The sequence below is a fragment of the Pterocles gutturalis genome, unplaced genomic scaffold, assembly GCF_000699245.1.
Source record: "Pterocles gutturalis isolate BGI_N339 unplaced genomic scaffold, ASM69924v1 scaffold2914, whole genome shotgun sequence".
NCBI classification, from domain to species: domain Eukaryota; kingdom Metazoa; phylum Chordata; class Aves; order Pterocliformes; family Pteroclidae; genus Pterocles; species Pterocles gutturalis.
Window position 1 is genome coordinate 104,610 of NW_010130371.1, and position 17,336 is coordinate 121,945.

Here is a 17,336-nt window from a genome sequence, read left to right on the forward strand (position 1 = left end):
ACCCGATGTTCCCAATCTTAGTTCGTTGAGGTCCCAAACATTGGAGGTAGAGCAGCAGCACATCATTCTTGTGGTTTCGTTTTTGTTATGTTTTTCTGCAAAGCTTTTGATTCTCTATTGAACTGGTTTGGTAATCCTAATGGAAAAATAGTTCAAAGCTTCAAAATCTGTAGAAATTCTGCCAGGTCTTTATGCATTCTCGGAAATTCTTTAGCATTTGTGATGGGTGGGAGAGGTGCTACAGTCAGGCTGACTGGCAGCTGGAGGAGGAAAATGCACAAAAAAGGAGACTTCAAGGAATCCCTAAGACATAAAAAGGGCATGGGTTTTAAAAATGCAGAATTCCATCTATTTGTCACAACGTGATAGTTTGCAAAACTATGCCGGCACTTTGCAATTTACATTTTATGTCTCACCCTTTATCCAAACAATGATTTCAAGGGTGTTTGTGAGTACCATCAACATCCTCTCTCCATAAGCAAATGTGAATCTAATTACAAGGAAGTTAAAGTAGAAAAACTGACATTTTCAAAGCAAGGATCAAATTCTGATGTGAATGGTTCAAGTACAACACCTAGATTCATATCCAGACCCTGAATTCTAAAGAGCCTGATCACTCCACATGCTCGGCATGCAGTTCCCAGGCAGCTCACTTGTATTGAATTTTAATGGAGTAAAGTCACTTAATTAGGTCTGTAAATATGGATTTAGGTGAGTAATGGCACACTTTGAAAAAGTTGTGCTTTGGCTTATCCAGTAGTCTTGCAACAAATGTGTCATGCTGCTGCAGCCAGGACCAGGACATAGCCTGGTCAAAAACTTCTCTGCTGGCAAAGATGCGTAGCAAATAGGGTAGTGGTATTTTTTATGATAAAGCCTCTTGCAGGACAGGCTTCTCTTTGGCCAGAGAGAACGAAAATAAAGTCATGATATACATGTCATTGTATCAGTATCGTTCATTATCTCAGCATAATCATAAAGTATTGTAGAGATGGCTATTCCAGATTTTCATTAATCAGGAAGAGGGATGATGTTCTTGCCCCCAATAAAAGATGAAGCTCTGTGCATGTCCTAACTTAAACCATGTCAACAGTTTCAGTGAAGTAGCTGAAAATGAGGAGACTAATTACTGAAATGACCAACCAAATTAGAATCAGGAGAGTCATGAGAGGGATGTGAGAGCAGTACTACTAAGAGAAAGGGCGCACCTGGCAGACGGCAGTGTTCAGGATACTGAAGGACAGTATTTTTGTAGATGATTATGTAGAATAAATAAGCCTCATATGAAATCTGTGCACACAGTTGTGGAAAAGCAGACTGTAAGGTCTGAGCATCAGAGTTTAATGTGAACAGAATCTCTAAACAGAGAGTTGACAGTGTTAACAAAGGTAATATTAGATTTGAATGAGAAACTTTGTACGGTTAATTAAAAATCAAAGACACAGTTATAATAGAAGTAATTACCCAGGAGTATTAAATCAGTTGTAAGTCCAGGCCCATAAAAAAAATTAATCAGGAATAATTTAATATTTGATATTGAGGGCTTATATTTTCTACTAATGCCAAAATCCATTCCATTAACCAATACAATTCTTCAACTCTATCTCTAAAATGAGTCCCTGAAAGCAGGACAATAGCTGAACAGCTCTGTGGGAAGAAGTTTTAATTCTGCTTTTAAACTACAGTTACAGTAAATAGAGTATTCTTTCTGTCTAGAAAATCACGCTGGCCAGGGCCAAAGATTTTCTTGATCCATTTCCTCATGCCCAACAGTGGCTGATAGCAGATGCCCTGGGAATGATACAAGAGGAAAGTAAGCTGCTTTCAAGGGTGTGTAACTCTGCATATTTGTCATCTAGAAGTTCCTTCCATGAATTTATGTAATTTCTCTTTATATTGTCATCGAGCTCAATCCATGCAAACATTCCTGTTTTCTGTGGCAATTTTGTGATTTAGCTTTCCACATCATGTGGAAAAACATCATCTTCTGTTTGTTTTTAGACCTGCCATCTGATAATTTTCCCCTTTCGTGATGTGAGACTATGAATCTCCTGTCTCTGCTCCCTTTCACCAGACCACTGATCATCTCATGGATCTCTCACGTAGCCTCTCTCAGACATCTTTGTTTCTTGCATCAACTTTTTAGCCCTTTAGGGGCCCTTCTCCGTTGTCCTAGACATGAACAACAAATAATCAAAGGAGGTTCGAGGAGGAAAGCAACAAGGATTATTTGCTTTTATGAAGAAGGAGTTGAAATGCTGGGGACTTCGGGGGAAATACTAATGGAGAAAGCAGAAAGGCATGAAAGAAGCATCAAATGATGGGGGGAGTCTGGTTGCCATCTAACCACTGAGAAGTTACCAACTCGGCTCAAACCAGATCTCGCTGGAGTCAGTGCAAGCCATCACACTCGCTCTGATTCTTGAAAACAGGCTTTTGTTGAGCAAAACTGTCGTTTTATCGAGGTAGGTCAGGAGCTTTGTGCAGCTTTTGGCTGCAGGGCCCCCAGCTTGTAGTAAATTTTGAACAAACAGGAAAACCTAATCAAATAAAAGCAAAAGTAAAATTATTTCAGTCCCATGTGTCTAGCAGCACCTTGAAGAAGAACCAGGCTTTTATTGCTGTCATCTAGAGAATTTCTTCTTCTTTTTTAACCCAATAAATAAGCTTGTCACAAACCAGTACTGAGCCCACTGCAGCCGTTTATCAACTTGGCTCCTGCAGGAGCAAATGTCTAGAGGCAGTCTGTATAGCTGGTAACAAGGTGATAAATGGTCACACCAGGCTCAATGTTGGCATCTGGAGGCAGTTATTTATCAGATAAAGCTCTTTATAAACTATTGATAAAAGGCTCCATACCTTCCCCTTCCTTCTTAACTGTAAACTTACCTCTGAACAAATTAGCTGTGAAAAAACTCATCCCTCAAGCATATCTTCTTATTTTTCAAAATTTGCAAGGAATGGCTAGCACCTTGAGATACTTGTGGTTGCATTTGGTAAAGGTTATGGACTATCGTATCACACTAAAATAAATGATGGGTTACTCATCAGGTTTATACTCATTAAAATCAGTGAGAATTTTGCTGTTGAAGTTGCCAGACACAGTATGAGTCCCACCCCTTTCTAGATGTCTGACCTTGGAAACAGGCTCCTATGTAGTCAGCTAACACTACAAATAACGGCATTTATTGTCAGCCTAGAACTGTTCAGGTTCACAACTTCATAATCATTGTAGAATGACTAGGTCTTAATATAGTGCTTTATTCATATGATTTTTTTCTCATCCTTAAAATGAGAAGAAGCTGCAGGAAGAAAAGGAAGCTGTTGCTGTTGCACTGACATCAGAAGAATTATTGGACACAGATCTCTGTATACACCAGATTAGGAAAATACTCCAAGTGTCCTGGGTACAAAATACGTAATTTGATGTCAAGTCCAGATTTATTTACTTGAGGACATTGGACTGACACTAACATAAGTTCTCTACCAATCGTTCCAGAAGGATTAGACACTAAACAGTTGTTGCAGAACGTACAATATTGTCTTCAAGGCATTGAATCTGCAGCATGCATGTTCCCCAGGATATTATTACAAGACTCTTCATGTCTTTTTTTCTAATGGCTTTTTGGATTCCCTGCTTTCAACCTGCTACAACCAGCTTTACAACTGTCCAACCACTCTTTTCCTCTGTTATAAATTTTTTTTCCTCTTGTGAAGAATTTCTGGTCATCCTTCTGTCTGTCTAACTGCTTCTTAAGTTTATTGCTTTTCTGTGGTTCTGTTAAAGATTTTATTTCCCAACTGGTATTACTTTTTAACTATTCATGTAAAGCTGTACCAGTTCAGATTCATGCAGAAAAAACAATTTGTCACAAATCTGCAAAGGCTAAATGATCAAAGCAGAGCTTGTGGGCTCACTACTTTCTCTGCCTACTTCATCAGACCTAAAAATATTCTGTCTTCATTCAGATCCTTATACTGGCCTGTACTATAGACTTTAGGTGTAGCTTGGAAAATAAATGTATGGGTTAATTTCTTGTCGTATCTTCAAGATCAGCAAAGTTGCACCCATTTATATTGGCAAAGGATCTGGCAGTAGTTGTTGTCACAGGCTAATCCCACAGAATAAATTCTAAAATAGCAGTGCCACTGAAGTCCAGGCACCAAAATATCTTTATGGGCAGAACTTTGTAACTATGGAGTTTTTTGGAAATAAAATTTTGGTTGCTGTGTCATGTGGGGGGAAAAAAAAAAAAAAAAAAAAAAAAAAGAATAAATCCAAATTTCCTTACCGAGACCAAATGCAAAGAGATGAAATTTTGGGCTCCTCAGCTGTAGAGATGGTGGTGTTACAGCCAAAGGTACATGTGGATAAATGGTGCTTGCCCACTTTTGTTCCTAGAAATACAGCGTTAATGCCCTTCTCCACACATGGTGTGACATAGCGAATGGATGAATTTACCCAGGATGGCATGAGGGTACAACCTCTGCAGCCACCACAGGCAGGACCAGTGTCCTTTTTGAGTTGCTGTCATGGATTTTTTCTAAGGACATATTGTGGCCCAAATGCTGCCCTGGGCGTCATGGTGTCCTCACGAAGGTCATGGTCACATGTCTCGGAGCAGACTTTGGCCCCATTTGCCATATGGGAGCGGGAACATCATATTTTTTTCTGAATGTCCCCTTTGTTTATTTTTGTGTTTCTGATAAAAGTTCAAACGAAGAGCTAATTACTAACCCAGCAGAGCCCCTTGGCTGCAGGCTTCCCCACTGCTCTGACGTTAGTCTGCTCATGAATGAATTTTTGGTTTTGAGGCAGGTTTTCAGGGCCTCTGGGATGTTCCCAATTTAGCCCAGGCTGCTTATTGCTGACATTCCTAAATATGAATGTGCTACAAAAACTACAAGGGCAATATATAAGGAAACTTGGGCATAGGCAACTTAGTCACTTCTCCTCTGCAGAATGACCAGGAAAACATGAGTTCCCTTGTTTCTTACAAACCTCTTTCTTCTCTTTAGAAATGTGAAAAACCAATTCAGTCCTTGCTTTCTTGCTCTGCCGTGAGAACTTGTATTGGGGCAGATTGCATTCTTGTAAATCTGTTTTTTTCTCGTGTCACTGTATCATTTTTTCCTTATCTTCCCACTGTGCTTTGTACATCATCTATGTTGCTATCAGGATTTTCCATGTGCAGCGGGGGAAATGGGGTGGCAGAGCTCCAGGGTCTGCTTCTGGCTTTGCCAAGGGCTGGGTGTGGAGGCTTGGGCAGCTCTTCTAACCTCACTGCTGCTCAGCTTTCGCCTCTGGAAAACTGCAAGGGTGACAGCAAGAACTTTTCAAATTATGTGAAAGTCAAGGCAGAGTGGATAAATGTGTTAGGATTGTTGTTATTGTAGGTATTGCTAAATTACTTTCTGAGAAGTACTTTGTAGACGTGGAGGGAACCGAATTTCTCTTTATAGGTTTATAAAAACCATCTGTGCACCTTGATTTACCTGTTTTGCTGACAGGTCTTGCTAGACCTCACAGAGTTAATGTGAAGGTGTGAGAGATGGGAGGAGAGGAACAAATGTCTGTTCAAGACTTGCAATATCCTGTAGTCACCATGGCAAAGCTGAATTTTAAAGAGGGTTGTAAAGTAGCTATCTCTGCAGGTGTCATGGGAAAAAGCACTGATGTGCTGGTGAAAGAGCTGACTGGTAGACATTAAAAGCTGGGAAAATTGTAGGGGATAATAGAGCAGGTAGGTAAGATGGGGCAAAAACATGACGGGCTTTGAGGTGAAAATGAGGCGTTTGCATTGTGTGCCTGGGTTATGGAGTTCCTCAAGCTTGAAAGACAAAGTAGATGCTGTGTGTTTGGTGCTTGGCAAGGCAGCAGCGGAGGAGGGCAGTCCTCCGTGGGTGGAGTTCTCTAATTAGGAAGGCAGCATCTCTGCCTCTGCCCACATCTGCCGGGCTCCTGACAGGTCAGTGTAAATGTGTGACCAACACAGGCAACGTGAGTCACCAAGGCAAACTCATGGCAATAGTTTAGAATGTGAAAATAATTGAATATTTCACAGCTGGGCTTCAAAGTACGAACAAAACTCTGCATAAAGCCCTGGCAGACAGACCTCAGCAGCTGTATCATCACATGTTACATGATAATACCAAAGTTGTTTTCAGGTGGGAATTTGTTTGTTGGTAAAACAGTAGAAAAATCTAAACTTATTCAGAAAACAAAACATTGAACCTCCTTTTGTTCCATCTGTTTTGCATATCTCAGAGGACTCTGATGGGGCCTGTCTTGGAAGCCTTTTACAAAAACCTTGTTCCCCAGTAACATAAAGACATGTCATTTATGCCTCTGCAGTAAGTATTGAGAAATATTTTTCCAAGGAAGTTGATGTAGCTACTGTGATCATTGACTCATTTATGCGTTCCTAATCTATGGTATCAACAGTTCCGGTCGGTGCAGAAACAGGCTTCATCCCACGTGTGATTATGTGGGAGGGAGAGAACAGATAATGGAGCAGGAGGGCAGCGTGTGTGTGCGGGGAGGTCTCGCTGCTGAAACAACAGCGGCAATTATTGCCTGTGCCCAGCATCCATTTCAAGGTTGGCTACGTGTACCGTACTATATGGAAATTTGCTAAGTCCTTTATCCTTTAACAAAGTGAAGTGGGACAGTACTTTCCCTGTATTTTCTTTGGGCAGCAGCGAACCTTCCCTGGGGAAATGGTGGTTGTCCCCCTCCTGCTCTCGGATTCCTTCCCACTCCCATCTCCTGCCCTTCCCAGCCCCAGCTCTCTTTCAGCTTGTCATTTGCTGGCTGTGACAGTGCAGAACTATGGTTGTGGCCAGAGCAGACAGTGAGGACCAGGGCAGGAGGAGGTTCCTAGTGGCACAGGGCCCTGTCCCTGCCGGGTCACCTGCTCTGGGGACAGTGGTGGCCAGAGGCCGGGGAGAGGGTGCAGGCAGGGAGCTTTGTAGATTTTGTCACTGTCTGGCTCTGGAAAGCAGAGAATGACAGAAAAGAACCTGTCAAATTTGTCTGCTGGATATTTCTGCAAGCCAAGGGCTGCTCTAGTCTGCTCCGTGGTCAGGCCCCAGGGAGCTGTATGGCAGACGGGGAAAGCGGTCCCCAGCCGTCACCCTCGATATTCTCTTCAGAGCACCGAGGGCATGGGGTTGGCGCAGTGCGGAAGATGGGAGGGATTCGTTCAGAATACAGCCTGGGAATAGCAGCAGCAAGCTGTGGAAGAAAGAGAAGAAAAAAAAAAAAACACTATATTAAACAGGGCCAGTAATTTGTTTTGGGATTTTTAATACTTCCCTCCGTGAAAGCGAAGCTGTTTCAGCCAGTTTGACCCCAGTCGTTCTGGCGCTGCTACACATCGCACCAAATATTTACTCTGCTAAATTGCATTGGTAGAGTCTCATTGGCATCTTTTCTTTGAAGTGATATCCTAGAGCTTTCATTTTGTTGCTGGTAATCCCTACATCACATCCCATAGTCCACCCCATACAGAGCTCCAAAACCCCTGCAGGCACCAAACCTCTGCATTAGGTTTCCTGTCTGCAGGCCAGAGAATCAAAAGAGCCTTCATGCTGGCACGTCAATCCGGGAGCTGAGATACTGACCCCATGTGTGAAATTTTGATTGGGTTTAGCTAATTTCGCATGACATGTCCCTACCAGTCTCCCCAGTCTCAGCAATTCAGCAGCATCAGACACAGTGCATTCGCCTACCTTAGGCCAGATCTCCCAGCTCTGCTTTTCTGAAGGTCTGCCTTTGACAATCAGACATGCCTTTCCCTCCTGAAATGATGTGTAGAAGGGCTGGCAGCCTGCTTGGGAAAAGCAAAGAATAAATCCTCCCCAAGTTTGTTTGTTTGTTTGTTTGCTTCTAAGAGCAAACCTTGTTGATTATCAGCTAAAGCAGTCTGTCTAGAGACCAAAATCAAGCATGCGCACGCAGCTTCGTGGAGTTGCAGTCTGAAGCCTGTGAATTAATTAGCAATTTCTCTGAAGAACCGCAACCTTAAAATTTGCAGACTTCATAGCTCTCTGACTTTGATAAATAGACAATGTACATGACAGCTTCCCGGGATCGTGGTAGCCTACTTAGCACTGCAAACCACCCAAACACCAAAGGAGGACTTGCCAAAAGAAGCTAACACGATTCCTAAATGTTAGACATCAAAGCATTAAAGGGACTTTGTCATTTCAAACCTGAGACAAATTAAAATTTGCATTTACAGCTAGAAAAGAGTGAACTCCCAAGGGAGGATTTGACTCCTCAACTATCTGAGTGTAAAGGAGATCCAGTACGGGTTGGATAGCTTACTGGTAACGGTACAAACTGTCCTGTTGGTAGATAGTTCATTACCCTCCCTGGGCAGTTTGCCTGTGTGCTGCCTGCTCACAGAAATCCTTAGCAGAAAATACAGGCTTTAAATGACACACTTCTGCTCTGTGGAGTCCCTGTTGAAAACGATGAAGCCTGGTGTGCCTCCGTCCCAGCGGCGGGGCTGTCAGTCACAGCGCTGCAGACAGCCGGTGTCCCTTCACCCCTGCTTTGTCCCTGCGTTTGCTGAGCACTGGCCGTGTTTCACCTTCAAGAAAACTGTTACCTGTTGTTAGTTGGTTCAGCACCTTGACCTGAGAAATGTGGACTGAACGCTGCACAAATTTAAAAAAAAGAAAAAAAATCCCTGTTTTGAAGTGATTCCAGACTAGATAGAGGAGACAGACAAAGGTAAGGAAAAGGGACACAACAGGCAGAGGCATTTTTCTCTCCCTCAGAGCCTCAGAGTAAGGTGATTTATTTTCTGGTTTTCTCGTCACCGAAAGATGCGGAATTGCATCCAGCAATAATAGGCAGTGTTCCCAAGCCAGGATTGCCCAGTTGTAACAACATCCAAACATGAAACATTTGAACTGCTCAGCCGGAGCAGCAGCCTCACCTCGCCCAGGCAGATGCACCTGGATTGCGCTTGTGACTAAGATACATTCCTTTCTTTCTCGAGCTTTTTACTGAAGATCACAGGCTGTGTAATGAGAGACCTCTCACTGCTGGTCATCTTATTAATGATCCTGCTTTTCCTTTGTAACACCTACCTGTTGTTTTGCTCCTTCTCTCCCTGTTTACTACACACAGCACTGCCATTATTTCGCTTTTCTTTCCCACCCTCAAATTTAGCAGTGATAGATTCTATCTACACAGAGATGAAAGTTTGTTAGTAAGAATATAAAATAGCTAAAAGGCTTTGAAAAAGTTAACTCCCCATTTAAAAATAATTAGGTATTTTTCCTGAATGCCTCAGGTGTGACAGTAGGAGGGTCAGACAGTCTCTGTGGTTATCCCAGCAGTAACTAAAATGTCCTGTGTTGTCAACACTGTTTCCAGCACAAATCCTAAGAAGAAGACATCCTAACAAAGACAATTAACTCTATCCCAGCCCAAACCAGCACACTTGAGCATTGATTCTGCTGCAGTGAGAGCGGGGCTGGAGGTGAGTCACCCCCACCCCAGGGCATGGCAGTCTAAACTTTTCAAGGAATCACAGACTGAAAAAGAAAGAATGAAAGATATATTCAGGCATTGATTCTGTCACCCATTTCTTTCTTACCAATGGTTTTGCAATCACATTTTGCTATTTAAAAAAAAAAAAAAATCCATTCTTCCCTCTCCAGCAGCTGTGTGGAAGACTGAGAGTCAGCAGATAGATATATCCAGAGAAACGTGCTCTTGGGTTTCTGTGTATGCTCCCTTTTAACCCTGCATCTGATGTTAAGCACATCTGATTGTGGAGCTCTCTTGCCAGTACCATGGAAAAACGGAAACTGATTAAGAAGCAAGTGCTTAAATTAAACATGATTAATTTGCTTTTATATCCTACTCCTCTCTCCCCTTCCCGGTGACTTCAGATTTCACTCTGCACAGTGAAAGGTGCACACATTAAACCAAGCAGCTCACTTTGAAGTTCATGGCAGTCTTTTCATACATTTGCATTCAAGTTTCACCATAATTCCTCATGCTTGCAGTATTTCAACTTGTACTTGCAAATCTTCTATTCATATTAAAGGCCTTAAAAATTATTTTGTGTTATTTCTGGCCACAGTTCCTGTATTCCTTTGGACACAGAAGAACTGCAGCTAATTTTTCAATTTTCTTTAGTGCATCCTAAAGGCTCGGAAACCACAAGGCAAAAAAAAATAAATTCTATTTTATTTATTTCAAGTTTTCAGACCAACTACTATGATATTTCAGGACTGAACTCAAGCTGTTTGCAAGCTCAGAGCTGACAATAATGTGCTACAACCGAGGACATTTACTCTGGAGCATTTTCAGTTCCTCTGCACCGCCGTGTATCTAGCCCCACCAGCTGCTTCTGAAACTTGTACTTCAGCTGCCATAATCTTATCATTAAAGGTGGATTTAAGTTTTAAGAACCAATGAACAAACCTTTGTACTTGCAACCAGAAGCTGGGAGATGGCTCTGCATTTAAGGTGCAAGCTCAGCTTTACTCCAGCGTTGAGCACTAAGCCGGTCTCATCGAGCGTTAGGCGGTGTGAACTCCCAGCAGCTCCTTTACCCACGTGCAACTATTTGCTTTATTGTTCAGCTGCGGCTTTCTGACTTTTCAAATCCCTTCTATGTTGTTTTTGTTTCCTATCCTTGCAGTGGTAACATGAGGAAAAAAAGCTGAATTTGACCACATCCACGAAGATGTCAAGCGTTTAGACTTTATTGGTTTAGAAGCTTACTAAATTTAAACAGAAGCATTAACATGGCCTTAGGCTCTCTTGACAGTTATAAACTCTTCCTTGGGGGGATTTCTGTAATGCTTTCTAATCAGCTTAAGGAGTTAATTAAACAGCTGTCACTTAGCTTCTTAATTCTGAGACTTGATGCTAAATAAGATTTGAAATTAGTTATGCACGGCTGAAGCATGGATTCTCTGATATAAATAAGATGGCTGCTAACTGGAGGGGAGGAAAATCCAGGCCTTTTTGAAAAAACTAGTGAAAAGATTCAAGGTGGACCCTGGATAAATGCTCTACAGGCTGACTAATAGAAAAGAAAAAAAAGGAGGAAAATGGAGGATATTAATGAGTGTCAAACGGGATGGATTTTCAGGCAGCTATTTGTTCTCGCTTGGTGGTGTGCCTTGGACTTCAGGAGATTTCAGTGATCATTTTCTTCTCTTCCCTCTTGCAGTCTGTACATAGTAAACCCAAAAGCCAAGATACCAAGTGAAAACAAAAAAAGGAGCATGCTTGATTTTAGAAGTTAGATATTTGGACTGGAAAAATATATTCTACTACTATAATAAAAAATATTACTGGAGATCTGCTGTGCTTATAGAACACGTATTACAGTGTTGTGGGGACTTTTTAATAATTTTTCCTTGTGTGTTGTCGTAGGACAAGTCCTACTTCTCCTGAAGGGTATGAGCTGCAGATCAGTCCAAGTTATTTTGGGGAATGTGTCTGCAGGTCTTTTTGGAAAACAAGCTGGTGCCTTGTTGCTGCTCGTAATGTTGTGAGGCTGGTGAGGGCTAACAGGGGTTCAGCATTAAAATGATGTGTTGAATCATACTAAAGTGCTCTTGGAAACAAATGCTGACAGTACTAAACTTTTCTTTGTTACATAAATCGGATGTGGGGCCTCAAAGCTAAGCATGAGTTAGCCTTGTATTTATTTCTTTTAAAAGTCAGCATTAATACAAACGTTAGGAAATATTGTGTATATGGAGAGAACTAGGGGAAGAAAAAGAAATCCTTAAGATTTATAAAGATATTGTTAAAGTCCTTTCTTTCACCCCAGGAATTATAAAGCAAAAGATATCCGAAGGGAAATTAAATTGCAGGGAAGCTACCAATTAAAATTGAAAAAACTAATAGGTATTCACTTCTGCATTTCTACTTAAATAGATGCTTCCTGTGTACATCTTCTGAATATGTTTCTCCTGGAGGGCTTAATATGCTCAGTTATTTAATAGGAATCTCTTCAGTAGGCAAAGAGTGCTCACTCCAGAATCTTCTTTAAAAGCATCACTATTTTTTTAATGTGGTAGCAATTTCAGAATAAAGATTACCTGGTCTTCCATTTTTATTACACAGAGAAAAATGTTTTTCTCTGATTATTATTTCATTTTATTATTTGGGTGGTTTGGTGTGTGTGAATTATAGAGATATGCTAGGTAAGAGTTAGAGAAAGTTCAGCATCTTTGTAATAGCTGCTCAGGGAATCAACTTTTAGCCATTAAAATGTTTGGCTATTGCTTTGCAACAGCATAACTGCTCTCATCTTGCAATGCCCCGACATCAAATCTCCTATAATCTATGTTGGTTATGGAGAAAGAACATAATACTTCTTTGGAAGATTCCTTTATCACTTAAGCAGCAGAAAGTAACACTTTTAAATTAGTCACTGTTTAGATTTATAGCTTTTACATGCTGAGACTCTGAACGATAAATCTCTGTGTAGCTAAATAGACATCATGTGTGTTTCCTTGAAATGAAATGATTTTTACATGCTTTCACCTGGGGAACATTAAGCCCTTTCTAGCCATTGAATAAATGACTGAAGAAGCATTTTACTCTGCCCCTGCTGCGTAGGTTGGTGTAAATGGTTATTATGCCTCTGTGTTCAAGATGCAAACAGGTGGCTAAAGAAATCATTCTCCAAGTCCGTGCATGTAGAGGTACTGAAAACTCTGCAAACAGAATATACCACTCAGTTACTCTGGTGTAGGTAAGCACAGCTTCGGACCATTGCCAGCTTGCTGTGCCCTTCTTTTGCTCTGGAGAAGTACTACGTGGATTTGTTTTCCTCGGACAGGACAAGTAGTTGCTGATAGAAAATCAGAAAATCCCTGTAGACATTTCTACGAACTCCAGGCATTACTTCTTGCCTCCTGCCCCCCTTGTTTCTTCAAACTCCAGGCGTTGCTTCTTGCCTCCTGCCCCCCTTGTTTCTTTTGGAGAGAGAGAGGGCAAAGAGTTTTTTGGAGATTTTTGTGACTTTCTAAGAATTAGCAATGCTGTCACCTGCTGCACGTTGTGTTGGTGTGGACTGTGCACAGTTCTGGAAACAATTTGGTTCTGAATATAGATCTAGAACATGGATACCGACTAAAACCACAAAACTTTGAATCTAGGATCTTTGATTTTGGATAGAGATAACATATGAATTTACTTCCTTACCTTAGAATCGGGTATGAATACTGTCATCTCCTTGCATTTAAGTACTCTCATTGAAGCCATTGTGATTATTCACACAGTCGGGATCGGTGGGACTGTCCTGCAGACAGAGAGCTCTGGGGCAGGACCCGACACCATGTTACTGAGCTTTGAAGGCAGCTTGAGGCTCTGGACATGCAGCAATTCCCTGGGGATTAGATGTGCTATGCACGTGCTTTTAGAAGGTGGCTGAAGAAGGCCAACAAGGTGGGGCAGTGAAATAGGCGAGTACTAAGGAGCTTGGTTTTAGATCTCTTCCCATAAAGTAGCAGGTACCAGATATATTAGGATGCAAACTGTATGTAATTCAGAAACTCAAAATAAATTCTTGAAGCTTGTAAGAATCATTCTCAGTTATGAGCTCTTGCCAGGAGAAACTACATTTGCCTTTGGTAAGCAGACCTCATTAATCACACTGTTTCAAAGGCTTGGTTATTAATCTTCCTTTTGCTTTATAAAATAATTGCAAGGATCATACTGTAATGTATCAACTGGAGGAAGAAAGCCATCCCTGCTTGGGGCAGCATGTCTTCTCAGCTTGGTACTAGGTGTAAGTAGCTAGGCATGTGGTGTGGCCTCAAATAGTCTCAATGAAATGATGTTCATGCCCAAGTGTTTGCAAAATCAGGACCTAATGCCTGGATTCTCTAATTATCGTGGGTGGTTAATAGCACTTGTTCTGTCAAACTGCCCCCATCTGCAGCTCTGTGGAGCCTGTGGGAGCAAAATATCCAAATAACCTGTGTGCAGTAGCTTTGCTGCAGAGCCCAGATCTGGAAAAATTAACCTGGAAACTTAATTGCAAATCTTTCTGAGATTGCAGTTTCCTGAATAATATATTTTCTACTGAGAACAAATGTGCGCTCAAGACAGAAGGACCTTACAATACAGGCAGATATTCTCACCTTTGTATGAATTAGAATTTCAGAATATCTAAAAGACTTTTGTGCTGAGGGAGGGAGAGGATTTTCTTCTTAAGTCCTCTTTTTGTGAAATCCTATTTCACCCTCCCCTAAAGATCACGATGGGGATGGGGAAACTTTAGCAAAGCAGCTATCAAAAGCCCAGGAGGTTTTTTTTCTTTCTTTCTTTAAATATTGCTTTGAGTCCAAACAAAGTGTCTCTGTTTCTTTAAGTAATAGGAAGAGGCCTTTTTGATCCATATCCTTTAGATGAGAGAAATATCGGCTTCTCCTCTTTAGCCCAAGAGGAGAAGGGGGAGTCATAATCTTCTGGTAACTTGGTTTCAGTCTCCCACTTCGTTGTCTTGCACAAGTAAAATCAGGTCAGCCTCAGAGCTCACAGCATGAGCTATTTAAATAATGAGGAGTTAGCACCTGGGGGGCTTTGGAAGCCTTTATTTCATGAGAGCCAGCTGAAATCAAGAGCCTCTTGTTCTACAGGATAGTCCGTGATTCGCGGGCACGGTTCTGAAAAGCTCAGAGACCTTTCCAGGAACGAGCAGGATCTTGCAATTAGGAGCAGAAGGATTCAGGCACCGATCTGAGCTCTCCGTGTGTCTTGGCACGAGTCGTGCTGTGTATCTGCTGTGCGGGACCGATGTGACACCCAGGTGACTGAGAGTGCTGTTTAGTCTCATGCTCTCCATATAATCAGAACTCAGCACTTTTAAATTACAAGTGATAAGTCAAACAGAAGGAATGCATTTTGCAGTAATCATCACAATGACGTAGCAGTGACACAGGTCACTGCAGAGCTCATTCTGTTTAAAGAGCCCAGGCCCTTCTCAGCATCCTTCCTCCTTGGGAGAGGACGGTTTTGCACCTATTAAAAGGTAAAAAATCAGAACAAGTGCTTGCCCACCATTACCCAACAAGAGCCAGGGTAAGTCCTAGAAAACCTGACAAGGGTTCTGATTCCCACACCCTGTGTGCCAGCTGGTTTCATGTGTGACCAGGTGGCTTTTGTAGCAGCTGCTGTCCCTGTGCAGGATGCATATTGCAGAAGACAGCCCGAACTCTTGTCAAAGATCCCCCAAGAGATTTGGGGCAAAGTGGACTTCTGACTATCCTCAATCCAGACTTGTTCCCTAGCAATTATCCAGTGCTTCTTTGGTCTAAATGTTGACAGTATTCATCCAATAGTGTCGTAGAAAGTAATCGTAGTAATTGTAATGTTGTAGAAAGTATTTGTAGAAAACCTCCCAGAAAACAGTTTTGTGGGTAAAACAGCAAGACCTAAGACATTATTTTTATATGATCAGCAAGATCATTAGTGAGCTCCTCAGGATGAACATTTCAGTAGTGCTAGATGCAAGGTACATCTTGTTTGTGTGGTGCAGGGTCATTCCTCGGGTGTTAGCTTGCTCTGACACTTGCTGAGCATTCGTGAAATAGCAATTAGGGCATGACAAATATCTTAACAGCCCTGGAGCACAACTGGGAGTTTAGTTCCAGGGTTAAAAGGAGGAAATTTGTCTTTTCTTCATGCTGCACATAGAACAGTTCTTGGAATGGAAAAAATTAGTTAATAATCTTAGAAATTGCAGTACATCTTAGAATATAGAACAATCTTAGAAATAATCTTAGAAATTAAAGCTGAATATAGGTGGTACTAATGAAGCGATAGAAAAATAGATTGACTAAATGGGCTTTTTTTGTCTCTTAGGAAGCGGAGATCCTGAATACGGCTATTCTCACCGGGAAAACAGTGGCTGTCCCTGTCAAAGTGGTCTCCGTGGAAGATGATGGGACTGTGACTGATCTTCTGGAATCTGTGGAGTGCAGATCATCAGATGAAGATGTCATTAAGGTAGGATCATAGTGTTCCACTGCACAAAGGCAGAGGCCTTGCAAAACAGAGGTGTTTTCTAACACAACAAGTTCTTTCACCTTCCTAACTGTTCTGCTGACAGACAGAGGTTTATTGTCACTGCTGTGTATAGGTTGGTTTGGTTCATAACAGAGCCATAAAACAAATGGAAAGTCACACGTTTTCCATCCTGCGTGTCAAATACTTGGAATTGTGTGTCACTTCCCAGTTTTGAAGTATTTTCAGAGTTCACTTAACCTTTCTTTGCCTTTTACTTTTGAGCTATATGGGCTGTGCAGGGCCGGGAAGGTTGTCAGCTGATGTTCTAGAGAAGGAGGTGGTTCTTCTGAAGTTGGTTTGCCACATTGGAACATGAGCTCTGTGACTCAAAGTTCAGGTGTCTTCTTGGTGCTGACCCAGTATTGCAAACAGCACTGGGTTTAAATTTGGAGTTTTATTTGGTCGTTATTGCTACTAGGATGTCTCACAGGAAACATGTTGCCCAACAATCATGGACCAGGAGCTACTGGATAAGACGCTTGGCCAGTGGATTTACCTTGTACAACAGCTCTATAGCCTAAACTTCCTTGAAAGATAAATGTCAGGCAATACTTCGCTGCTACTGTTAGCTTTGGCTCATGGTGTGTACTTTCCTAGCCAGTGGTGAGGAGAAGGTTTGCAGGGATGCCTTTAAGTGCCTTCTTATTACTCAAATCTTGGGATCAGACTGGACCCTCAAGAAAATTGCTTCTTCTTGAAGGCTTTCAGCTTGTACCAATATTACTACTAAAAGCTTGTAAGAAGTCGTGCATATTCCTACTCAGATTGTTTAATGGTTAACACACATTAGTGGTGGTGGAAAGACGTGGTCAGTGGTGGTGCTCGTGGAAAGTATTCCAGCATGGTGACAGAATGTTGGCTTGTCTACAGCAGCATTTATCTTTTCACAAACTTATCTGTGGCTGTCGCTTGAGAAGAGGAAATGAGAGACATGGCTACAAATAAAAGTTAAAATTGAATTTTTTTTAACATAACCAGCATGTCACAAAACGATTACAAATACTACAGGCCACCCCTCCAGCTGCTGGAAATCACTGTTATCCCATTAACTTTTGTGAACTGTACCATATTGAGGACTTGGCCTTTGAGAAATTTGCCTTAGTCTAAAGCTGACTGGAATGCTAAGCTTTCTCCCTGTTATGTGAGTTCATTTTAATTTGGATTCAAACGGCTGAGGGTAGTGTTCAGCTCCAAAGCAAGCTTCCCTGGGCCCCAGAAGCTGAAAAAGACTCTTCCTGATGGATAGGTTTTGCCTTTATAGGGAAAG

The 17,336-nt window shown here is 41.7% G+C and overlaps 1 protein-coding gene across 1 annotated transcript in view; it reads left to right on the top strand.

Annotated features, from left to right (window-relative positions):
- The window catches only part of TMEM132D (transmembrane protein 132D), a gene marked incomplete at its 5' end in the record, with an annotated part of 141,768 nt that overhangs the window by 86,249 nt on the left and 38,183 nt on the right, over positions 1–17,336 (top strand). Inside the window, one exon of the mRNA XM_010080192.1 lies at positions 15,866–16,009. Within this exon, the coding sequence (XP_010078494.1) occupies positions 15,866–16,009 (144 nt within the window). The remainder of the gene's footprint in view (positions 1–15,865; positions 16,010–17,336) is intronic.